Below are 27346 nucleotides of genomic sequence, written 5' to 3' on the forward strand. Positions count from 1 at the left end.
GGCTGCCAGCTCAAAATTAGCCTAATAGCCTAAATCACTTTTTTTTTCTAAAGCACTTAAACCCGCGTTTTTAGGCGAGTGCCGGATATGGGTGTCATAAACTATTTTTAAAATGAATGAATTTGTATTTAAAGTGATCACAATTTAATAAAACATTTTAATTTATGAATTATATTGCTTTCATTTATTTAAAAATTGTTTATTGAAAAAAAAAATCCTGCATAAATGAATTATCTCTGCGCGTGCGCACAGCATGCAATTTACGCCGCGCTTATCATTTGGTTTTGGAGTGGAGGAAACTGATCCTAGACCAGCAATTATGGGCAGCTTTTCTTTATAAAAGCAACTAGTAGTAGCAGGCAGGCTGCATTTGAGGGAGAAAATTTTACTCGAATTGTATATTGCTAGTCTCAAGTCCGTGGCCAGCCTTACACATGCTCCGCCTATGCCTCCTTGGATGTTTGAAGAGGTAGCAATAGATCTAACACTATTGGAAGAAAGAGAGAATGGGATTACCATAGATAACTGTACATTTGAAATGTATGTGGGAGGAAAATATGGAAATAATATTCAGGTATATATAGATGCATCAAAAATAAACAAGAGAGTAGGGGTGGCATATGCAATCCCTGAATTAAAACTGATTAAGGCTAATAGGAATTAGTGATGATCTTGCTGTGTATGAGTTAATTGCTATGGTATGGTTAATATGGATAGAAAGGTGTAGTGATATGGTCTGATTCAAGTTCAGCTTTACTAAGTATAAATAATCTGCACTCCGAATCCAGGCAAGATATTGTTTATGATATAGTGCATTTAGTGAATAGATTGATAAAGTCAGGAGTCAACATCGTGTTGGGATGGGTCCCAGTAGGAGTAATGGGGAATGAAGTTGCAGATAAATATGCTAAACAGGCAACAAAGCAAGACAGCATTAATATTCAAGTACAATATAGCAAAGCAGAAATTAAAAGCATGATTAAAGCCAAAAATAAGGGTATATGGACATATTTATGGGACAATGAAAGCACAGGCAGACATCTATATAAAATTCAAAAGAATGTTGGATGGAACAGGAATACCAGCAGAAACAAGCAGGAGGAGGATACTGTCTCAAGAATGAGGTACAGGATTGAACAGCACATTCGTTCCAATGAGAAAACATGCTGATGGTAACTGTGAGTGTGGTAATCAAGAAACCATATACATGTTATAGAACATTGTCCTTAATACAATCAGGAACGACAAACAGTTAGATGTATTTTTTATTCCTTGAAAACAACAGGATTATTCCATTGAATTTAGCGATGTAGAATTCAGACCCACACTCCTATTCAGAAGGTGGCGGTAATGCACCTAAAAGCTGTTTACCAACCACCAAGAAGAAGAAGAAGAAGAAGAAGAAGAAGAAGAAGAAGAAATCGCTTGGGGTCCTAACAGATTACGAGGGAGGAAGGCTGAGCTGTCCATGTCAAATCTAGAATGGAGTTGGTGTTTGAAGTGTAGTTAGCGAATAGCGTGTTCAAGGGACTTTTATCAGATGCTATAGTTTAGAGACAGTGCATCCACCGTTTACACCAATTGGTTCATTCCCACGTAACTTACCACGATTATAAGAGAATAGGGCATTTGATTACAGTAAGTTCTGTAAACATGTCCTTAAAACTGACCACTCAATCATACTGTAAGATGCTGCTGCACGCTGCTAAATATCCTCACTGCCCCGTGAACGGGCTGCTGGTGGCCGAGAAACACAAAAAGAAGGACAGCCCGAGAGACTCAGTATTGTGTGTGGATTGTGTGCCTCTGTTCCACGGGGCTTTGGCGTTAGCCCCCATGCTAGAGGTGGCACTCACATTGGTAAGATGATTTTTTTATTCATCTTAATTCTGGAGGTAAATTCATGGTTGCTGTTGCTACACACACACACACACACACACACACACACACACACACACACAATGGAAATAACGATGAATTTGTAATATTGAGTTTTCCAGGCCACATATCACGTATAAAGTCGTAGAATTAATTTAATTTTGTAGAGATTTTCACGGTAAAGTTACACCCTGTGAAAAATACACAGACTATCTTGATGTTCATGTTTATTAATATACTAACGTTACATTACGTAGAGCTGGGCGATAATATACATAGCATTACGTGAGTAAACTGCATGCGAATAAAGTTAAAGGGACACTATGCAAGTCTGAGTGTTTTTTCTCTACGAGCTCCCCCTAGTGTCTGGTAGTAAATGCTTTCAAACACTCTGTCGTAAAAACGAACTGTTGTCCCTCCCCCCTCGCCACGAGCAACCCAGCTGATCAGAGGAACCGGCTATTTCAAAACCAGTTATGTCTACCGAGGCAAGTAAAGCAATACTTTCTTTCCAACTGATGGCGATTTTTTTATTTATTGTGTTGTCATGCATACTAGTATTTTTACCGGGAACGAACGATATGAACGAGGCGAACTACTGCTTTCGTGTTTGTTTGTTTGTTTGTTTTTGGGAGAATGGGCATGAGCATAAAAAATATATATATATCGGAGGCTAATATTTGTCTAAAGTTATATTAGCAAGGTCTATAAGTTCATCTGGTAGAATGATGGTTTACCTTTGCTTGTCTAAGAAAACATCCGAACGTTTTTTCTAGCTCGATCATGATATGTGCAACATTTTGCGCGTCTGATATTGCCTACTATCAGACGCGTTGACTTAGTGACATAAAATAAAAGTGTAAGTTACACAAATAAAACCGACAGAGGAACGGCCAAACAACTACAGAAATCAAACGTGTTTGCTATGACAATGCTAACATCAAAGTTATAGTATCTAGCGTACTAGTAAGCCCCTAACAGACAGCGATCATAATAAAAACCTTTACAGACAATAGCAAACATCCTGAGGTCGCAATTACTTGAAATTTAAATATTAAACACAGTTTATTCCAAAGATACTTAACTTACAAGTGCAACAGCAGGATCAGCATCCGTTTTGCAGGCTTCTGTTTCTCTCAGTTCTCACCATTCTGAAAAAGCCGGTCCGATATATTTACTCGAGTCTGACTTCTTGCTCGGTCAGTCTCCCGTTTCCTCTTTCGTTGGTCCTCCGACAAAGATTTCCTAGCTTTCTGCTTTTTTACAGGCTCAGCCTCAGCCATAACTCAATCTATCATTGCCCTTTGCTTATAGCTAGCCCGCCGGTGCTTGAATAGGGGTGTGTACGTGTGCAGTGCCGTCAAGCAATTCGTTACATCGCGAGACCTGATATCACGCGATACTTCCTGACACCGACCCGCGTCCCAAAGTTGCAAGTGAGTTTTTTCCGCTCTCGGGCACCAGGGGGGTGCGAAACCACCACCATTCAACCCGAAATAAGTAATATAACCATTCCACTGACTCCGAAGCTGTTCAGTTAAGGTTAAAAAGTTACCTAGAGCACCTTTAAAGCCTACTTATATATTCCGACTCATATCCAAGTTAATATACTAGAGAGCTGTGCGAAAATGTACGTTACATTTTGCTACAAAAATGCATAGGCCTACTATATAGATATATATTTGTTCCATATTCAAAAAAATTACAAATTCAAGTAACTTTGTTAGTTAATTTTGCAGGAACAAATTCAATAAACAAAGGTTACTCTAGATTGTCAGAATTTCAAAATGTATAGGATATAAAAAACATGGAGAAGCAATACTCCTTGTGAACTGAAGAAATATTCAGATGCAGCATACTTTGCTTTAATCTGGACTCTGGCTTTTTCGTGACACGGTCCCTTATGCCAGAACATTTTAATTCCCTCAGTATATGTCACTCGATGGGCATGTCTGTCAGATGATTTAGTCTTTCTTGTTGACTACAGGAGTATCATATCAAAATTAACCATGAATTTACTATAGTAAAACTGTAGAACCGTGGTTTTAAAAATGGTCCATGTACCACAAAGTTTAACCATTTGACCATAGTTATGCAACACACATCTACAAATAAAAGAGAATGATATGTTACTATTACACAATACAGACTTTATTTCACCAGTTAAATCACATATGGAAATAATATAAACAGCATGTGTAAGAACATGTCATGCTTAATAAAACTAACAATGAAGTACAATTCACAAAGAAAAAATGTTGATAAAGTACTGCTGTGCAGTGATAAAAATGGATTTTAATTTGCCAATTCACAAAAAAAAGAGCAACTTTTTCCACTGTAAAAATGTTTTATCTCTAGTCTCTACAGAAATGAATAGGTCTTTTTTTCAAGAACTGTAAATAAATGGCCAACACCAGCAGATGTTTGCATTCTATACTTTACATCCTAATTAAGGGGTCCTATTAAAGGTTGTATCAGCGATTTCAGGCCCAAACATAAATGATCACATTCATCTAATCTTTCCTATCCGTTATCCGCTATCTTTTCCTATCCGCTAGCTGCACGCCCCATAAGCATGCCCTCAAAAAACCGCGTCTCTGTAGGCAGCCTAGGCTCTGAAATCTGCACACAATAACAGTTGGTTTCACCAACACTCAAAACCAAAATAAATAGTGTTCCAACCAATCACCGACAGGGGCAGGTGTTGTGAGGTTTTGCGCTCGTGCACGGCTGACTATGACGGCTGCACGCGAAAACCTCACAACACCTGCCCCTGTCGGTGATTGGTTGGAACACTATTTATTTTGGTTTTGAGTGTTGGTGAAACCAACTGTTATTGTGTGCAGATTTCAGAGCCTAGGCTGCCTACAGAGACGCGGTTTTTGACAGCATGCTTATGGGGCGGGCAGCTAGCGGATCGTTAGGAAAGATTAGATGAATGTGATCATTTATGTTTGGGCCTGAAATCGCTGATACAACCTTTAACAAAATGTATTACAAAAAATAGCCTAAAGGGTAAAAAAAAGTTTCTATCATCATTAACAGTTTTACACATACTACAAAATATATTCAAAAGAAATGACTATAGTCAAGTCAAGTCAAGTCATCTTCATTTATATAGCGCTTTTAACAACGTAGATTGTTTCAAAGCAGCTTCACAGAGATAAGCGTATAATTTAAGGTAACAGAGATTGTTTTGGCTTTATAGCAGAGTTAAGTTATTTTCCATCTAAAGTTAGTTTTGATTGATTTGCTTCCGTCGCAACGATCATTTGTTATTAAATTAGGGGCCGCTAAGACGACACCATTCCCTCTACACAGACTTTAAACGCGAACCTGTGAGAAACGCTGATGGCGTTCACATGCGCATTTAGAGTGGGTTCTATAGTTATGTGCATTTGAAAATACGCAGGTTTGGAATTCCCTACAAGCCAAGCCTAAACAAAGTACTTGTCTTTCCTTGTAAATTTTGATAAAGAATTTTATTTTATTTTGTTGCTTTGGGGTAGGAATGCGAAACGAATTTCCCGACAACGCCTTATCTGTAGAGTGGTAGAGGGATCCTCCATAGGGAGAGACTAGTTGGCACTTCAGCACTGCGTTGTCATCAGGTCCAGGCGAAGGTCCTTCGTCAGATCTAGATACGGCACGGGTCCGGCAGGCTGCAGGAAAACCTCGGGATAAACACAGACACTAAAATTAGCGTAGATGCCATTCTTCTCATGATGTAACGAGTACATCAGGATTTATGGGAAGTGTTCCCGGTTCCGGCTGACCTAATCTATGCAGCCTAACATTAAATTATAGAAGTCTATAATGTATTATGTGAATGCTAGGTCAAAGAGATGTGTCTTTAATCTGGCTTTGAACTGACAGAGTGTGTCTGCTTCCCGGACAATGGTAGGAAGACTGTTCCAAAGTTTTGGTGCTAAATAGGAGAAGGATCTACCGCCAGCAGTCGATTTTGATATTCTAGGTATTATCAACTGGCCGGAATTTTGAGATCGCAATAGATGTGAAGGACTATAATACGTTAAGAGCTCGCTCAAGTACTGCGGAGCTAAACCATTTAGTGCTTTGTAAGTAATCAGCAATATTTTAAAATTTATGCGATGTTTAATAGGGAGCCAATGCAGTTTTGACAGAACCGGGCTAATATGGTCATACTTCCTGGTTCTGGTAAGAACTCGAGCTGCTGCGTTTTGAACCAGCTGTAGTTTGTTTATTAAACGTGCAGGGCAACCACCCAGTAGAGCATTACAATAATCTAGCCTTGAGGTCATGAACGCATGAACCAATTGTTCCGCATTTGTCAATGAGAGCATATGGCGTAATTTAGATATATTTTTAAGATGGAAAAATGCAGTTTTACAGATACTAGACACGTGACTTTCAAATGAAAGATTGGTATCAAAGAGCACACCCAGGTTCCTAACCGACGACGAAGACTTAACAGAGCAGCCATCAAGTGTTAGACAGTATTCTAGGTTATTACGTGAGGAAGTTTTTTGTCCAATAATTAGAAACTCTGTTTTTTCAGAATTTAGAAGTAGGAAATTACAAGTCATCCAATTTTTTATATCTGCTATGCATTCCGTTAATTTTATGAATTGATAAGTTTCGTTAGGTTTTGAAGAAATATACAGCTGAGTATCGTCAGCATAACAGTGAAAGCTAATTCCATGTTTCCTAATGATATCTCCTAATGGTAGCATGTACAGAGTGAACAGCAGCGTTCCTAGTACTGAGCCTTGTGGTACGCCATACTGAACTTGTGATCGATGAGACATCTCATCATTTACTGCTACAAACTGATAACGGTCAGATAAGTATGATTTAAACCATGCTAGTGCATTTCCCGTAATGCCAACATAATGTTCTAATCTATTTAAAAGAACGTTGTGGTCAATGGTGTCAAATGCAGCACTAAGATCGAGTAACACTAATAGCGAGATACAACCACGATCGGATGATAAGAGCAAATCATTTGTGACTCTAACGAGAGCTGTCTCGGTACTATGGTACGGTCTAAATCCTGACTGGAAATCCTCGCAGATATCATTTCTTTCAAGAAAGGAACACAGTTGTGAGGATACTGCCTTTTCTAGTATATTTGACAGAAAAGGTAGATTCGAGATCGGCCTATAATTGACTAATTCTGTAGGATCAAGTTGCGTTTTTTTAACAAGCGGTTTAATCATAGCCAGCTTAAAGTTTTTTGGTAAGTATCCTAGAGACAAAGATGAATTAATGATATTAAGAAGAGGATCTAGGACCTCTGGAAGCATCTCTTTCAGTAGCTTAGTCGGTATAGGGTCTAACATACATGTTGTAGATTTAGATGATTTAACGAATTTAGCAAATTCTCCCTCTTTTATAGCAATGAATGAATCGAATTTTTCCTCAGGGAGGCTATAATGCACTGCCTGATGTGATACTGTAGTAGACGGTTGCATAGTTATAATTTTGTCCCTGATATTATCAATCTTATAAGTGAAGAAGTTCATAAAATCATTACTGCTGTGTTGCTTGGAAACTTCTGGGCTTGAAGCTTTATTTTTCGTTAGTTTAGCCACCGTTTCAAATAAATACCTAGGATTATGTTTATTTTCTTCTAATAGGGTTGAAAAATAAGCAGATCTAGCAGCTTTTAAAGCCTCTCTGTAAGTAATTGAGCTCTCCTTCCATGAAATGCGAAATACCTCTAGTTTTGTTTTCTTCCAGTTGCGCTCCATTTTTCTGGCTGCTCTCTTAAGGGCCTGAGTGTGCTCGTTGTACCACGGCGTTGGACTATTTTCTTTAATCTTCTTTAAGCGCAACGGAGCAACTGTGTCTAAAGTGCTGGAAAAGAGAGAGTTAAAAGTTTCTGTTGCAATATCGAGTTCTTCTAAGCTATCTGGGATGCTGAGATGATGAAACTGATCAGGAAGATTATTAATAAAGCAATCTTTAGTAGCAGAAGTGATAGATCTAACATATTTGAAACACGGAGTCGGCTTTGCAGCCTTGGCTAAGTGCAAATTACACGAGACTAGATAATGATCTGAGATGTCATCGCTCTGCTGCAGAATTTCAACGCCATCAACATCTATTCCATGTGATAATATTAGATCTAGAGTATGATTACGACGATGAGTAGGTCCTGACACGTGTTGTCTAACTCCAATTGAATTTACAATGTCTTTAAATGCCAATCCCAATGCATCTTTTTCATTATCGATGTGTATATTAAAATCACCAACAATTAGTACTTTATCTGCAGTCAATATTAATTCTGATAGAAAGTCCGCAAATTCTTTGATAAAGTCTGTATGGTGCCCTGGTGGCCTGTATACAGTAGCCAGCACAAATCTCAAACGTGTTTTATCGTTTACACTATATATTTTTACATTAAGCACCAATGCTTCAAAAGAATTATATTTGAAACTTGATTTCTTAGTGGTTTTGAAACTATTACTATAAATTACAGCAACTCCTCCCCCTTTGCGTTTCAGACGAGGTTCATGTTTATAACAGTAATCTTGCGGGGTTGATTCATTTAAAGTAATGTAATCGTTTGGTTTTAGCCAGGTTTCTGTCAAACACAGCACATCTAGGTTATTATCTGAAATCATATCATTAACAATGAGTGCTTTTGAAGTAAGTGATCGAATATTCAGCAACCCAAGCTTTAGCATTTGCTCATCTGTATTATAGCTGTTTTTTATTTGTTGAACATCAATTAAATTTTTAACCTTAGATGGGTTAAAACGGGGACTATAGTCAGTTTAGTTGTCTTTTGAGGAGAGAGCAGTTTTTATTTTCCTTGTCAGTATGATTAAAATATAATTATGATAAGCATTAAAATAGCAGCCTAATGGATATGGTGAAATAATGAGGAGAATTTCAGTCTGCTGCTTCAACTGATTTACACTGACATGGCAGAACAGTTTTAAAGAAATGAGGGGGGGAAATCTGTTCTTCCAGAAGTACTGTAATTGACAGAAATCGAGTGTTTAATAATAATTTTATTTTATAGTACTGTAAAATTTAAATATTAGTATTTGCATTTTAATTTATTCATTTACAGTCATAAAACCATCAAGCTTTTATTTTGGTGGAAAACTGCAGGGATACACTATAGATCTTTTAATAAAAGTTGCTGCATAACTTCTGGATTTGAAATAAAAATAGTAAGTATGTGTTTGTGGTACAGCCGCGAATCAGTTATGCACTGCAAACGCAGAATATGTGAAAGCACTAGCGCGTGCTGCTCCTGCACCACAACACACACCGCACACGCACTGCAAACGGAGTATGTGTGAAACGGGCGTAATCCATCATGTTATTGCATTCATGATCATGACTCTCGCCGAATGCACTCAGGGAGAGTGGATTCTGCACACTTTTTAAAAAATTGATTGCAGTACGACAAGAAGCTTGTTAAAATAAAATAAAGTAAATACAATCTCCTCAGTCCTCCGAAGATCCCCAAAAAAATGTCCGTTGGTGCTTCAGTGACTACTTCGCTCCGAGAACCTGTCAATCACAGCTGTCCATCATGACGTTACACCACCGCATCACGTAAATAACTAAAAACCAACTTATTTTTGAAACAGACACTTGAACTTACATCAGCGTGATAAAAACGACAGCAAATGAAAGAAACCACCTTTGGAAAAAAGGTATTTGAAGTGTAATTTAATTGTTTAGTTGGTCCCACGTCCCGTTTAATAACACGGGGAGGCGGGGCTTATGACCTATTCTAGGACCAGTCACCGGCGGTGATCGAGAAGTTTTGGCTTCACTTTTCAGGGCTTGTGCGGCACGCTTGGTATTTTCACTGACTGCGGAACGGCTGTGTTCCGACTCCGGCGATCCGCAGCCCTCCGGAGAAGATACACAGAGCTTCTATTTTTGCCGGATGTCGGAGAGCTCCGCAGCAATTCAGCACTTATATCGCGCGATCATACGTGAATTCACGAGATCTCGTGGGTCCTCGTGACTTCAGCTGTCAGTCATGGCCGCAGACATTCGGCAGCAAATCCGGACCTGGTGGGTATTGAAGGATGACGGAGCACGGAGCCGATCCGCAGCCGTTCCGCAGTTGGTGGAAATCCGGGGTTAAACTCATCACGGCGCTCCGCACAGAAACCTCTCTCAATGCGATCTCATGCGTAATACGCCGCAGTGATTGGGTTCATAGGCGCCGATTTATGTTTTCCTCCGTGGGTGCTCATGGGAGCACACCCTTTAAAAAAAAAAAAAAGTCAAAAAATGTTTGCATTTCAGAACCTTATTAGGAAATGGACAGCGGCCGACACGAACACTACACACACCTATTTACTTGATAATAAAGCCGTAAAGTAGGCTATCTTTCAACTCAGGACAGCGCCACTTCTCACTATACAGACAGGATTGGAGATGAAAAGTTTAACTGACACGTAACCGCGATCAGCTAAGCCTTTCACAACATTGTTTTCTTCAGTTTTCACTAGCTATTATTTTCTTCAACTCCTCAGCATCCATCTCGACTGCAAGCAGATCGCGCGCGCGGTTATGATGACTTTTTAAAAGTGAAAGTAGGTATAGAGACTCCTGGGAGGGCGTGGGCTCAAGGCTCAAATAAACTGATGTGGATTTTAAATTATTTTATTAACTTGAAATACAGGCATATTTTTGTACATGTGTTCCTAAAAATGTGCATATATTTTTACGTTTGCACGTGATTGTTTTAAACCCGTGTTTAGACCCGTGTTTCCCCCGTGTCCGACCCGACCTGCACCCGTTTGAGTAAAATTTGCGGGTCACCCGTCGGGTACCCGAACCAGTGCAGGACTCTGTCACACAAGTCCACACAGTATAAATTTGATTTGTTGACTCACCATTGTGGTTAATTCTTCAGGAGGAACGTGTCTCTGCGTACAGAGCGGGGTCACTAAAGAGGCGTTTTCATCCGAGAAACGCTGTGATTGGTGGAAAGGATATGGAGCAGGCGACTGACAGCGACATAACCAATCACAGTGTGACAGACGCTTCACATAGCACCAACTGCTATGTTTAATTTTAAATGAATGTAGCCTACTGGCAGTCCGGCACACGTGGGTGCTCGGTATTTTCCGTGGGTGCTCGAGCCCCGGAGCACCCACGGTATCGGCGCCTATGATTGGGTTATAGTTAATTCTCATGAATAATGCAGAGAAGCTCTCAGAAACTGCTGAAGTAGAATCGTGTCTGCACTCTGCAGCCAATCACACACTCCGAAAGCACGCTTATACTTCGCATTCCATGACGTTGCATCGATTTTGCTTTTCAACCCGGAAGAACGAAATCGCTCAGAAAAACGCAAAAATAACCAATTTCCACTTTTTGGTATACTTTTTTGGTAAAAGTGCTTTTAGTGTTTTCTGTGATGTGCAGCCTGTACATATCTGTTCACATCTCAAAAAAATGTTTGTTTAAAATATTCTAGCTGAAAATCCCCATCTATTCCCAAGTTCATATTTAATTTGATAATAGCAAAATGATATCCTAATTATTATTTGATTTAAATCTACTGTTTAAAAATAGGAATATAGACTCATTATTGTTAAAATGACTTTCTGTCTTATGGTTTATCTCAAAATGAAGTATGTAATTTTAAAAATGTGAAAAAAAAATGAATGCAGCCTTAAAAAATATCAACCCATGACAACAAAGTTCTGTAATCCATCATGTTATCACATTCATGATCAGACATACCACTGTATAGTGCACAATCTGCACATATATATTTCATTTTAAGAAGACACGATTGAATCTGTGCTGGTTCATGCTTGGAGCATTAGATTAGGAGAAATATATCCATCAAATCTTGACACACGCTCGCTCGCTCCGGTTCGGATATGAAGTGTGATCCACGCTGTGAGAGTTGTTAAACTCATCGTGGTGTTCGGCAACATTCTTTTGTAATGCTGGTAGCCCCAGGCTAAACTTTTTGTGCGTGCATGTACTGAAACGTAAATTTAGCTGCAGCCAAGTGACGTTGTGTGACCCACTTTTCCTTACTCTACGACCAGATTTAACAGATTTAAAACCCCTGGGCCTCGTTGCATGAAACCACTTAAAGGGATAGTTCACCCACAAATGAAAATTCTGTTATCATTTACTCACCCTCAAGTTGTTCCAAACCTGTATGAATTTCTTCATAATTTTCATAATTCTGTAATTTTTGGAATTGCTCTTGAATGCGTGCTCGCTTTTTAATTCGCTATTACACTTACTGTATAGGCCTATATAGTTGTCGAAAGTACAGACTTCGGTACTAAGTCGGTAATGAAATTTAAAAATGACGATAGCAGTATTTCCCTCTAGCATTTTAAGTGCTGTTGAACAGATTCTTAATCACCTCTGATTGGCCATTGTTTTGATGTGCTCAACATGTATGTCTGTGATTGGCTACAATACAGTGACATCTTTGACGCTCTTCACCGAGCGCTTGCATAGATACACACGGAGCGTTTAAAAGCAGGCATCTGTTAGCGGATCCCTAATATATCCGCTGATAGATGCCGATTTCAAACGCTCCCGTGTGTATCTAAGCACTTAATGAAGAGCATCAAAGACAACATGTTTTTGAAGCGTTGATCATTGTAGCCAATCACAGACATATATGTTGAGTACATCAACACAGTGGCCAATCAGAAACATATATGTTAAGCGTGTCGACACAATAGCCAATCAGAGGTGTTCAACAGCACTCAAAATGATAGAGGGAAATGTTTGTATATCATATTTTTTAAATTTAAGTACCGATGTCGGTACTTTTCGACAAACCTAGGCCTATAATTTGCGGACATCAGGGAGCCACTATCTAAATGTGGGGTATTGAAATCTCTTTTCAGTTTTATCAATTTGTAGACCGTTGTAGTCAGATTTCATTGGTGATTTTTAAATATGAAAAAAAATATATATATATTTTAATCATAAGCTTGGTGAACAGCTTTGGAGAATTTGATGTTCTCCCATTCAAAGAGATAGGAGCTGCACTTGCATGACTGAAATAGCTGCCTCATTTCAAAGATGGCCGCCAAGTGAATTGACTTTCCTTAAAGGGACTTTGATGTGACTCAAAATCTCTGATTCCCCTCCGTGGCCATGAAAGTGAACATTTACAATGATAACAATACAATTCAGTTACATTTAAACGTTTCCTACAAAGAAATGGATCGACTTCTTTCATATTTCATATATAACATATTTTTGTTTGGATATTTCTACCGTGTGACAGCTGAAACAGCAGTGAATGGGTAAGTTTGTTCTTTGTGTGCATATGGTATTAATTTTCATTTCTTCAGGACTTAATAAGCCTAAAATTTGCAGCAACCCTGGTTGATGATCTGTTAAGCCAGTCTGTCTGGTTCCTGACCTGGACCCTGGTTAGTTATGAAAAAAAAATGGTTCCTTATTTTTCAAGTTTTGGGAGGAGGGAGGACACAGTAGATTTAAGATAGCAGTGACATGTCTTAGTGATTAAAGAAAGTTCAGTGTCTTGAGCTCATTACCAAGGACACAATGGTTGGTGATAGTCCTGGCTCAATGTTTGTGGGATTCAAACTGGCAACCTTCAGGTCACTATAGCCCTGACCTTTAAGCCTGGTTTATACTCGCCTGCGTCTGCACAAGTTCAATGGTGCACACATGGCAAAAATGACCTCATCGCAGTGTTGGTGGTCATGCACATTGAGTGCATGAGACCCCATTTCGCGTGGTGTTGTGCATGGCATTTTCTGTAACTTTGTGCTGCTCTGCTTCTGAAGATGCACGAGTTCGAGGCGACTCTTGCCAAGTAGGCATGTCTGTACCAGCATCTTGCTGGTAATAGCTTCTTTCACTAGTGATGTGATGCTTGCTGGTAATAGCTTCTTTTCTCTAATGATGTGATGATGGCAGCGGACACTGGCCATGTATCGTATCATCTCTATGCCGACGATGTCCAGTTGTACTGTTCTTTCAATGATGCTGAGTTCCATCGTTTGTCACTGTTCTTAGAGTGTGTGTCTTCCATCAAAGACTGGCTGGCCACTAACTTTTTGCAGATAAATGCAAGTAAGACTGAAACACTGATCTTTGCTCCAGACCACAAGATCCCGCTGATCAAACAGCACCTTGGCTCTCTTGGCTCCTCTGTCAAATCCAGCCTCAGAAACCTGGGGGTTGTGTTTGACCAGGCCATGTCTATGGAGAGACACTCAAAACAGCTTGTCCGAAACTGCTTTTATCACCTTAGGAATATCTCTAAAATACGCAAAATTTTGTCAAAGAAGGATCTGGAAATTATTATTCATGCTTTTATATCAACTAGACTTGATTATTGCAACTCTGTTACCTTCTTGAATAAGTCAGCTCTGAACAAACTGCAAATGGTTCATAATTCTGCTGCTAGACTTCTGACTGGTGCCCCCAGAAGGTCTCATATCACTCCCGTTTTGTTGGCTCTCCATTGGCTCCCTGTAAAATTCAGGATTGATTTTAAGATTTTAAAATACAAAGCAGAAACAAAAAAGCAATTTTGATCTCTTTTTATTTACATTTCAGACCAACAAAGTAGTAACAAAAAGCATGTTTCCTACTTGAACATAATGTTGCTCTCCTTTATATAGGCTACAGACCCTTTCCAAAAATTAGAATATCATGGAAAAGTTAAATTATTTTAGGAATTCAACTTAAAATGTGAAACTAATTTTATAAAAAAGGCTCATTGCTTGCAAAGTGAGATATTTTAAGCCTTGATTTGTTATCATTTTGATGATTATGGCTTACAGCTTATGGAACCCACGAAATATTTTTTTTTGAAAATTAGAATATTACATGAAATCACACTGCAGTAGTTACACAGTAATCCCATGGTCATTGAACCAAGTTTTGGTTATTTTGGCAGTGTGGGCAGGTGAAAATCCTGCTGGAAAATCATCTTCATCTTCATAAAGCTTTTCTGCTGAAGGAAGCATGAAGTGCTCTAAATGTCCTGGTAGACGGCTGCGTTGACTCTGGACTTCCAGGACATTCTGCACTTCATGCTTCCTTCAGCAGAAAAGCTTTATGAATTGCATGGCATCTACTTTGTATTCTTTATAAAGCAATGTTCTATGCATTTGTCCCTGTCAAATAAATATTAAATAAATAAAACTCATGCTAACTTAGTGTTTAGCTAACTTAGTGAAGATTATTAGTAGCCTACCAGACAAAAAGACGACGTCTAACGTTATATGTAAATAAACTGCACATTGAAACATATGTTTGCGATGTCTGCCATCATATTCCTGTCTCTCTTCAACGTCTCGTAAGTTAGCATGTGTTTGTTGTAACGTGGCTGTTGTACTGCGATGCCCACCGTGTCAGAGTTCATCTGCTGTCAGTCAATCCTGCATCACCATGGCGCACACACTTACCATGCTTCGTCCTCTGTCACTTGCCTGCTGCTGGATGTGTAAATCTGGTTGTTCCGGTCCGAGATCCTTAATCTTTTTTTTCTTCAAGCGAAAGTCTTGAGAGGTTTTTTTTGTAAATAAATAACATAATTTCGATTAACTGCTGCCATTGCGTAATAAAAAGTGATCAGCCTAGTAGCAAGCAAGGTTATTTCCCACCGCGTAGTACAGTTGAATGACAGGTGACGAGAACCAATCAGATTGGATAAAATAACATGTATCCAATTATGATTGGCCAGGGACGCAACGACTTGCGCCCCGAGGAGGATCTTTAAGAAACCAATTAGAGACCAGCTTCAGGTCACATGCTGCCCGAGAATTTGTGTACTCACATAAACACCCATGTGTCCGGCGTCCCTGCCCATGAAACGTATTGAAAAACATAGTAAATAGTTAATCGATTAAAGACAGTTTTTATTAAATTCTGAGGCTCTTACTACCAGCCGGCACATGAGTAAACTATTATTATTATTTTTTTATTTCATTTTAATATAATGTTTTTACACATGTTAATTTCTGAAATGTTGATGGGGGCGGCGCCCCAGCGCCCCCTATGGACAAGCCGCCACTGCTCCGCTGCTTCCTGATGGTTTAAAGGACAATTACTCAGTCACCCTGTTGTTTAAAAGAATTGTACAATGGCGAGCTTGTCCTCGTCTGTTTGGGGAGGTGCACGTGCAGTCAGTGGAGGCTCGCAATGCGGAGCCAGGTGAAAGTATAAACAAGGCTTTAAAAAGTGCACCACAGCACTTCAAGAAGCTTGTCACCAGCGTATGTTGTGTTGGTGTGATGAGGCTCCCACATCTTTGTTGGTCAACATAAACCACTGATCTTTTTAGCAGGGCAAGATGACTGTCCCTGTAATTAGTATAATTCAGATTAACTTAATACTTAAAAGATCTAATGTCTTTCTTTCCTCAGATTGATACATGGTGTAAAGAGAACAAGTATGTCATTGCTGGCTATTATCAAGCAAATGAGCGTATAAAGGAAGCCAGGTAAAATGTGGGTTTCTTCATGTGCTTTGCATGATTTACATGTTGTCTGTATGTGTCTTTACATCTGTTTCATCTTTACATTTTTCATCGTTTACATCTGTGATCTTTACAACTGTTTCAGACCAAACCAGGTCGCTGAGAAGGTCGCTGCCAGAATCTCAGAAAACTTCAGCGAGGCTGCAATGATCATGGTAATTTTACATATTACATATTACAACCAAGTCAGATTGCCAGACAGTAAAACTACATTGTTTTCCACCATTAGTTGGACAACAGCAGATTCAGTATGGAGTGTTTTGTACCTGTTCTCTTCATCTATGATCACCATGACAGCAAGTGGAAGTGCAGAGAGCCAAGCACGTGAGTACAGTTTATTTTGAAACTGATTGAAATCATATTTCACCCAAAAATGTGTATTCTGTAATCAATTACTCAGGCTAATTTTTTCCCCAAACTCAGTGACATTATTTGTTGTTGTTTCTGTTGAACACAAAAAGAATATTTAAGATGATTGTTTCTATACAGTGAAATTATGTAGAGACCTGGTTTTCAATCTGCCAAAAAACAAACAAACATATACAGTACTAAATGAGTATACCCCCTCTGAAAGTTACCAAATTCAGCTATTACTCTTGTTACGTGCTTGAAGATGTTAACGGGATGATTGTGCAACATTTAAGTGAGATACAACTGTTGCCATGTGTGCGAGTAGCAGAAACAACCAAGATGCAGAAAAAATAATGTTAAGTACGTTTTAATTGAAAAGGTGCAATGAGTTTACAAAACAGATTATAAATATAAAAGGAAGACAAGTAAACCGAAATCCAAGAAAACAAGAGCGTCGCCAAATCAATTAAATAATCAAAACAGAATACCCATTACAATTTAACCAAAACCTCTAAAACTACCTACCAAAAGAAAAACCTGAAATCTTTAGCGTATACGACACTTTAAACTACGCTGACTAAAACAGAAAAGATACAGTGGATGGCAATCACTCTAAAACTAACTAACAAAAACAATGCTATCTAACGTTGTTTTTGAAGATGAATTTGTATTTTACTGATTGTTGGCCTTTATAAATCCAAGAAACAAAAACAAAACTCAAGTCAAATGTCAAGTCATGCTAAGTGGTTACTACCTACAACACACCGCATTTGAATCAGATTATCCGCGTTACACAGGGATCAGTCACACACACACACACACCTGCAATATACGAGTTTTGAGTAATCTAGCGCTAAAACAGTGCTTTTTCTCAGAACAGTGCAATAATACATCTGCAACAACAATAAACAAACTGCATAAACAAACATTAACGTGTCGTGATCATGACTCAGTTGACATTTTAACTCAAAGGCACGGGTGTTGAATGAGATCTGGCGCTGATCTCATCAATCCTTGTCAATGGGGCCTTTTAAACCTGCATAATGTCACGGATTGGTGGAGCGTCAGTTCTGATGTGTGATGTCGTGGCGTCACGTATATGATGGACAGCCAATGATCACAACCTAAGAATAATGTATAGAAAAGAATAGAAACAAAAGCACAAGAGGAAAAGGGAAAAATACAAAATAGAAAAACACACGTGGAACATGACACTCTACGTAGAATACATATTAGTGTAACTAGTTATTTCTTAGGGTTCCTAGTCATTTCTTGACAATTAAAAGTGTTATATAGCCCACTGAATCATTCTCAGAATTAATACTGACAACGGTGACACCACTTGGTAGAGAATTGACATTTTTTGCGCAAAAGAGGACAGTGGTACAACAGGATTACCAAAGCTATGTTTAAGTGTCAAAATATGGCAAAAGTAATATAGAAACTCAAAAATAATTGACTTGTGACAAAGTCTCTGAAACAAACAGGCCTTCACTTTAAAGTGCAGTAAGCGATTTCTGAGAAACATTGTGCTGATATTTGAAATCAACCGGAAATCAACAAACACCTCCCTTCATTGTTCCGGCCTCCAAAATGCACAAACAGGCAATACAAGAGTGACTTTCTCTTTACTGTAGCTGAAGCAAAGCAAAATAATGCTTCACAAAAAAATAAAATTCAAGATGACAAACGAACGACAAGGTCGAACAAAAGTGCAAGAGAATATACAAGCAAGAGTACATCGTTAGTTGCCAGCAGCACACCAGCTCTAGACAAACAATGACGTGTGTATATGCCCCCTACTGCTGATTGGCTACAAGTGTGTGCTTGTCTAATCTGCTTGGTCTAATCCACTTTCAACTGTATTTCTCAGAAATCTACTGCACCTTTAAGTTTTTATTTTGTGATAAGTGAATTTTCTTTTTTCTAAGAAAAGTTGGAGAATTGCCAAACAAGTATTTCAGGCCCTGTTTTTCAACACCCGTTATTATGATGCTTTTTGGTCGATCGGATCACAAGTGGACGATGCTAAATACAGTGTAAACGGGTCTAAAATGTTTTGAGCTTGTCCACTTTCGACCACTTCAAGAGATAGTCGAAAATGCATTCAACCGGATTGCTTTTGTAGTGTAAACACTCATGTGGTCGAATGCATTTGGACAGCCACAAAAAACGCCTACTCTCCGCCTACTGACCTAACGTGTAAACATTATGGGAAGTGCCCTAGCCAGATATTTGTAAGGACCACCTGTCATCCCAACGACAGAATCCAAAAGCTTGGGTGAAGGTATGATGCGTGCTGCTCTTTTCAGAGCTTTTGTGAAGTTCTCTTAATTAGAATTTAATTTCACTTTGATTCTTGCTCTGTGTTTAATCTGACTCCAATTTCAAATGATTATTCAATTTAGATTGTGTTTCTAATTAGAAACTAATCATAACTATTGGTTATGTATTAATTTAGATATTTGATTATTCTGGTATCCCATACTTTCAATTATTCGTTCATTAGGGACTCTGTGTCGTATAGAGTCTCACGTCGGCTGAGTCGTGAGCTCACGGACACAAAATCTTCAGTTCTGATCTTAGATAGAGGATGCAGGGTGAACTATTTACCTTTAAGGCAGGCCGCTCCCTGCTTGCTTATAACAAAAAGTGAATTCTTTTTGTTATAGTCACGTTCATACAACTTTTTTGGGGAATTATGTTGGGCCTGTTCCTGTGCCCCAAAGGGCTGCACCTGGTTTCGGGGGAGATGAGTCATGATTATTAGATATCTTGAAGTTTTCAATGTTTCACATAATAGTGACTGCTGTGAAATTAAGAGCATTTTAACAATTGCACTGAGACATTTAAAATTATACCAAACATGAAAGGGATGAAACAATAGTTTCATAAGGTACATCATGGGTTTTATATTGACATTCTTAGTGAACTTTTTAGTGACTTGAGCCAGGGTGAAAGAATTGGATTTAGGGAGAGGGGGGCTCATAGATAAGCGAGGAGAGAAGTCTGGGCAAGGCATTGTCATATGCTCTTTCTTTAAGATCTTCTCTCCAGATTAGCGAGTTCTCTTTCATAGGTTCACTCGACGCTACATAGCGATGACGCAGTGGGAACGCCCTCAGGGCGGTGCCGATTGTCTGAACCCGTATAGAATCATGCCAATTCATTCATCTGCTCCTCAGATTTTCTTCAGAAGAAGCGATTCTTCTGGCCTGTGAACTAGTTCACTTTCTTCGGAATTCGGATTCTGTCTTGTGCTTCAGCGACCGCACTCTGTGGAACTTCGTTCTTCTCTCGGTGAAGCACTATGGATTTGCGTCATTGCCAGCCTCCGTGCTCTCGCTTCATTGTAAGCGACGACCCGCACGGTAAGTGTGTGAAATGTCTTGGCATAGCACATGCTCGCGAGGCTATCTTTGGAGATTCTAGATTCTTGTGAGAATTCTGGACTAAAAACTCTCCGTGCTAGGCCTGCCTGCTTTGATAAAGATATCCAGTTCGCTCTCCCCCGCCGCGCTGCTGTTAATGACGAGGCCCACGCCCTTCATGAAGCCAAGGCCTGGGGATCGGACGTCGAGCTCCAGGCGTTAGAAAGTGAGCAGGCCTTCTATTCCCTCTCTCACTCTCTCTCGCCTGTGCGCGCGCCGAGCTGATTCTCTTGTGGAATTTCTTCACGACTATTTATGCCCTAGTCCAGAGGCACGCAACGTCGTCTCCTTTGGACTGGCGGATGTTTTATTCACCGCAGCGTCTGATTCTGAGGATTTCGGGTCTGCGGCCTACACCGAGCTTGTGGATTTTAGCACGTGCTACTGAGAACCTTAGCATTGAATGGCCGGACGAGCCTCTTGATTCTCAGTCCTCCAAGCTCGACGAACATTTTCTGAGTGGTCAATCCTCTTCGCGACACTTTAGAAGAAAGCTGCCATTTTTCAGCGATCTTCACTGAGAGATTTCAATGAATTGGCATGATTCTATACGGGTTCAGACAATCGGCACTGCCCTGAGGGCTTTCCCTTTGCGTCATCGCTACACAGCGTCTCGTTCCCTATTCAGAGAACATGGGTTATGCGAGTAACCTGAGACGTTTTACTGGAGTGTTTTATCTCATGTTCTGTCTTAGCAGGAACTTACACATTGCTGTTTTTTTAGCAGTTAAACATACAGCATCGCTTTTTGTTTTGACAAAATAGTCAGTAGTAATGAACTTTATTAATGCACGTATATGTGTGGGTGAGTATTATGTGAAGCGTTATGGGTGTTATGTGAAGCGATCTCTTGTGCCACATTAAAGAGTTATAAAATTGACAGAACTTAAACTAAAGGACAATTCCGGTATTTAACACTTTGAGTCTATTTTGTAGTTTGTTTTGGATGAACAAGAGTGGTGGACAAAGAAATGTTGTCAATGGTTCCTGTCGCGACTTTTTGACTATTTTAGAATTGCCCATGACCGCATTTGAATGGGAGTCAATGGCCATGCACAAACATGTCCTTAAAACAACCCTTAACGTTCGTTTTCAAAACTGTGCTACTCACCGAGTGGTTAGTGGTGTTCGTTGATGATTAAAAACAAATATATCGGCGCAATGTATGATTTCAATCCGTTTATTTTTCTATAGTGGAACTATTTTTTCAGATACCTCACAACCGCGTATAAACTTCCGCAACTTCCGTTGCTCTGCTCACGCTAGCCTTCTGAGGCGAGCATAGCTTTTTTTTTTTTTTCAAGAATTATTATAGTTTTTACTAGTTTAATTCTTATCAGGAATTCGTAGGATTTCAGCGTTGAGGCGAGCATAGCTTCTGAGAGACAGGAAACCGAGCGAAAAGACCTAAAAGACTACAATCAAATGTAAACAGACCCCTTTCCGTTTCCGTTAGCACAGTAATATCAACGAGCAATTAGTCCTCCAATGGAAATCAATGGATTTTACAAAATGCCAAATAAAACACGACAGAAACTGTATTTCGCTACGCTACTTGTTTTGGAACATCAACGAACACCACTAACCACTCGGTGAGTTGCACAGTTTTGAAAACGAACGTTAAGGGTTGTTTTAAGGACATGTTTGTGCATGGCCATTGACTCCCATTCAAATGCGGTCATGGGCAATTCTAAAATAGTCAAAAAGTCGCGACAGGAACCATTGACAAAATTTCTTTGTCCACCACTCTTGTTCATCCAAAACAAACTATAAAATAGACTCAAAGTGTTAAATACCGGAATTGTCCTTTAAGACGTAGTTTCATATCAAAAGTAACAAAGCAGTGATTTTGCCTGTGTGGCACTAGGTCTGAGTTGACAATATCAATTTCTTGTTTTTTGATGAATCAAGATCTTGTCTTTGCTGTTGTAGCATATGAGCAGATCATTCATTCATTAGTTCTGAATTAATGAATCATGGCTCGTTGAATCTGAACACAAATGCACATTCCTTCTTAAAATCTAAGCTCTAGCCTCTGAACTCCCAAATACAAATCATGCGTTAGGCTCCAGCTAGTCTGCAATAGATGGTCTCTCCCGACACTTTATTGCACCTTGGAGTATTACCAGAACAACACGACACAGCATCTTCTCCTAGCTACGCAAGCCTCAAAGAGATGCACCGAAGAGATAAGGACTTTCTCCTGCTACGTGACATTACTTACACACACACACACACACACACACACACACACACACACACACACACACACACACACACACACACACACACACACACACACACACACACACACACACACACACACACACACACACACACACACAAATGTTTCTTTAAACTCATCATATTAAGACATTACCAAATGTATATGATATTTTTTCTGTGTTGCATTTTATATGCCCATGTCATATTGGGGTATCTACAATTTTATTGTGTGTTAATCAAACTTTAAAATGCTTCTAATATGCATATCTTATGTAGTTCGTATTCCTATAATTTTTCATATGACGTGTTTGATATCATTCTAAATCTTGAGACCTAACGGAGTTGAATCTCGATAATAGATCACAATGATATGATTATTACTATATGAATCATCTTTCTAGAGTTGGAAGGCTCAAATTCTGACAACACCATAACTTCTTCGAGTGGGTGTCTCCCAAGAGACAAAGGAACTTTTCCCGCTTCAGATCTTTGGACATTCATTGGTTGCTCGCGCAACCAGAAGTGTGAACCCATCTTTTCCATAAAAGATCGATCCAGAAGACACACCTTGCATTTGCCAGTGAGAGATTTTCCGGCTCTACAACTCTTAAGGAGTTTCTCTGTTTTTCTTTTCTTTTCTTTTAGTCTTTTGCCTTTGTTTTTCATATTCTCCTTTGTTCATTTCCACCTACAAGGGAAAATGAACTTAGCCTGAATTATTTCTTTAGTAACTTCGCTTTCAAAAGACCTTGAACTTCCCGCAAACTCTGTTCGCCTACGGAAGCACGAGCAGAGCGCCCAACTCAAACGGACACACGCACGCTTGTCTTTCGCAGTCACAACGAAGCCACATGCAAGTATCGAAATTTAAATGCTGCTTAAGGTTGTCTATTCCCTTTTTCAAGGTGATTTGATTTGATTCCTTGTTGTCTTTCAAAAGGTTACTTGACTGTGATTTTGCCATACTGAGATTTTCTTTCACTTTCACTTTCTCTCGCTCATTTTCTCTCACGCTCCCTCTTTCATTCTCTCTCTCTCTCTCTCTCTCTCTCTCTCTCTCTCTCTCTCTCTCTCTCTCTCTCTCTCTCTCTCTCTCTCTCTCTCTCTCTCTCTCGTTATTCGTATCTTTCGTGTTCTGTATTTTGTGTATGCATACTCTTGTAAATTGTAGTGTTTTTATACTCGTAGTTCCATTTATTAAAATCCAATATATCCTCGATTGATTCTGTCTGTCTGCTCACATTACGAAAAGTCCCTGATTTGTTTGATCCAAGCTACAAAACTTTACAATTCGTTACGATTTCAGTAATCTAAATTTGAATTAGTTTTTGTATAGAACAGAGAAGTTGTTTTTCGTGGCCAGGAAAATGGCTTTTTCGTGATCTATAAAAGGATAACTTTCCTTGAGAGTTGATAAAGAAGTCGTATGGTCTGTTTGCTCGATGAACAGATCGTTCGATAACTAAATTAATTCCATTAAAAGTTATCTCATATAATCGATCTGTAATAAGACTATTGATATATTAATGACGAACCATAACTGATTGTGGTGATCATTCATATATGCAATCAATCTATTTTCAGCTTCGATAATTTAATGTAACTGTAATATGCGATATATATTAATCATATTCCTGATTAATTATTAAAATTCCCTTCATATATTATATGAGCTAATGCGGTTACACTGTTTTCAGTTGGTGCACCAACAACACTTCATTAAACATCATTTGTACAATGCCTACCATCCAGTAATCGCAATAAAAGTTTTGTGCTTAGTTACTTTTGATATGAAACTACATCTTAGATTTCAAGTTCTTGTAAATTTTATAACTCTTTAATGTGGCACGACAGATCGCTTCACATAATAACACCCATAACGCTTCACATAATACCTGTGTTTTCCCCTTGTTTAAGGTTGTGACATCACGTTGTAACACTTCCTTTTAAAAACGCTTTTGATGCTACATAAAGATAACATAAAGGGACCAGAGACTTTCACGTTTCAATGAGCCATGTGTATTACACCCTAAATCACCATACAGTCAGTAAACATACAACGTACATAGTCATTTAGTTGCAAGGGAAACATCAAATAGTTCAATTAGACTTTCAATTAACATCAATTAGACTTTTATAGACTTTTATAGTCTTAAGAGTAGTAGGAGCAAGATGAAACAGTACTTAAGTGCAATGTTGATAAAGCCACATCTGCCTGCAACCAAGTTTCCAAGTGGCTGTCGGTAATGTGAACGAACTGTAGCTTGTGAAATGAACAATAGATGACAAAGGTGTTGTTGGCAAAACGAAGACAATTAATCCCTTTTTGGTCAAGGTCCTATCTATAGTGGCGTTGCCTCCTCATGCCTGCACGTTGAATCCTATTTGAGTTTAGGAACCTCAAGTTCCGCAAATCAGGGCAAAAACACAAATCAGCATTAGTGAGAAAGCTTCTCCATGTGGTTAACACATCCTTCCTACCTCATACTACTTTTCTTATCCTTTTTATGCAACCAGGTATTTGTGGCTAGAGCGCCCCTAGTGACAGGAATAAATATTGCACGTACAGAAAGCTAATGGGACAAAATAATGTATGACAAATAATGTATGACAAAATAATGATTTGTATAACTTTCTTTAAATTGCAGTGACTGCTTTGAGGATTGGCTTGAGGCGCAGAAGATCACAGCGGCTCTTCTAGAAAACAAATCATACGAGAGTCTTGTAGACTTTGACAACCATCTGGATGACCTACGAAATGACTGGACCAACCCTGAGATCAACAAATCTGTCTTGCATCTATGCTGAAGCCATCCAGGTCCTGTCCACCTAACCCAACCATCGATGCTTAAATGGGATGCATGTCTAAACTGTATTCAGTACTGTTAGTGACATGCCCTCTCTCACTGAGCAGAAAGATTTACAAAAGCCTGAATGGAACATTCTAAGTGCTGCATCCTCATGTTAGAAAACACTGAGGTGACTCTTAAGAGTCCAATGTCAGAGATGTTTTTTACCTGTTCTCATGCAGTAGTTTGTATAATGTAAGATTCATGTGAATGCTACTGGACAAGTCCATCATATTTAATATTTAACATCGCTAAATATGGTCATTTTGTTCCCCTGTTTTGGGACGAAGCTTTAGTTTAAATTAGTTATTGTTGGTTGCTTTTCTTAACTACTTAAACTGTTCAAATGAATATGTTTTACTTTAGTGTAGAGATGAATATATTTTCCACAAGAGATTGCTTTTGATTGCAACAGACCAATAATAATTTGTTAGTGGTGAAAGAATAAATATTTTTGTCTCTAAGTTGTGCAGTACACAAAAGTAATAGACTTTAGGTATGAGATCTCGATGACTGAAAATTGTATCTCTCTGAGTTCAGCTGTCTATAGAGTCTTTAAACTATTACTACTAATTCGCTAGCCTGTTATCAATTAAATTTTTAAAGTATCACGTTGTTCATGAACTGCATACAGTATTTTGGACTAATGTAAAGTGGCACCTCTGGTTAGGCATTCATTTACAATAATTACCTATTAAATGTGTACTTATGACACAGAAACTCAATTGCTTTTAAAAATATATTTGTAGACGGCTAATTTCACAGTACCTAATTACACAATTTACACTCGCTATTGTCATGCTGAGTAGCTGTAACACTTCCCAGACAGCAACATAGTGTCGGCCCAGATCTGATAAGTGTGGAATCCACGTGTACCAGATCTGGGCCAACACTATGTTGCTGTCTGGGTTCATACATTTATTTGGTTAAACATAAACCCACCTTTGAATTTCCTCTTCTCTTCGTCTTATAATTCGAGTCCAGCCTCTAAAGCTCTTCTGACGATAAAGAGGGCGAAGCCATGGTTGTGGTGGTGCTCGTAATTCTGAAGTTCTCTCCAGTATATTTGAAAATGCAGTAACGGCTGCAGAGACCTTTGGCAACCAGTTTCATGTTGCTGCCTGTGCCTACTGCCTAATAGAATAAAGCATTAAGAGCTCGCTCAAGTACTGGGGAGCCAAACCATTTAGTGCTTTGTAAGTGATCAGCAATATTTTAAAATTTATACAATGTTTAATAGGAAGCCAATGTAGTGTTGACAGAACCGGGCTAATATGGTCATACTTACTGGTTCTGGTAAGAACTCGAGCTGCTGCATTTTGGACCAGCTGTAGTTTGTTTATTAAGCGTGCAGTGCAACCACCCATTAGCATTACATCAATCTAGCCTTGATGTCATGAACGCATGGACTAATTGTTCTGCATTTTTCATTGAGAGCATATGACGTAATTTAGACATATTTTTAAGATGAAAGAATGCGGTTTTACAGATGCTAAACACGTGACTTTCAAATGAAAGATTGGTATCAAAGAGCACACCCAGGTTCCTAACTGACGACGAAGACTTGACAGAGCAGCCATCAAGTGTTAGACAGTATTCTAGATTATTATGTGAGGACATTTTTTGTTCAATAATTAGAATCTCTGTTTTTTCAGAATTAAGTTGTAGGAAATTACTAATCATCCAATTTTTTATATCAGCTATGCATTCTGTTCATTTTGTGAATTGGTAAGTTTCGTCAGGGTGTGAAGATATATAGAGATGCGTATCATCAGCATAATAGTGAAAACTAATGCCATGCTTCCTAATAATATCTCCCAAAGGTAGCATGTACAGAGTGAACAGCAATGGTCCTAGTACTGAGCCTTGTGGTACGCCATACTGAACTTTTGATCAATAAGACATCTCTTCATTTACTGCTACAAACTGATAACGGTCAGATAAGTATGATTTAAACCATGCTAATGCAATTCCACTAATGCCAACATAATTTTGGAGTCTATTTAAAAGAATGTTGTGGTCAATGGTATCAAATGCAGCACTAAGATCGAGTAACACTAATAGAGAGATACAACCACGAACGGATGATAAGAGCAAATCATTTGTGACTCTAATGAGAGCTGTATCAG

At 38.9% G+C, this 27346-nt stretch overlaps 2 protein-coding genes across 2 annotated transcripts in view; one reads left to right on the forward strand and one right to left on the reverse strand.

Moving 5' to 3' along the window:
- gse1b (Gse1 coiled-coil protein b) overlaps window positions 1–27346 on the reverse strand; it is a 486478-nt gene that overhangs the window by 174366 nt on the left and 284766 nt on the right. The window lies entirely within an intron of this gene.
- On the forward strand, window positions 1380–26398 carry emc8 (ER membrane protein complex subunit 8). The gene is made up of 5 exons (XM_079874245.1): window positions 1380–1860; window positions 16248–16324; window positions 16446–16515; window positions 16590–16684; window positions 25017–26398. The coding sequence occupies exons 1-5, from the start codon at window positions 1654–1656 to the stop codon at window positions 25174–25176; spliced, it is 609 nt and encodes a 202-aa protein (XP_079730371.1). The 5' UTR covers window positions 1380–1653; the 3' UTR covers window positions 25177–26398.

Source organism: Squalius cephalus (genome assembly GCF_949319135.1).
Source record: "Squalius cephalus genome assembly, chromosome: 6".
NCBI lineage: Eukaryota > Metazoa > Chordata > Actinopteri > Cypriniformes > Leuciscidae > Squalius > Squalius cephalus.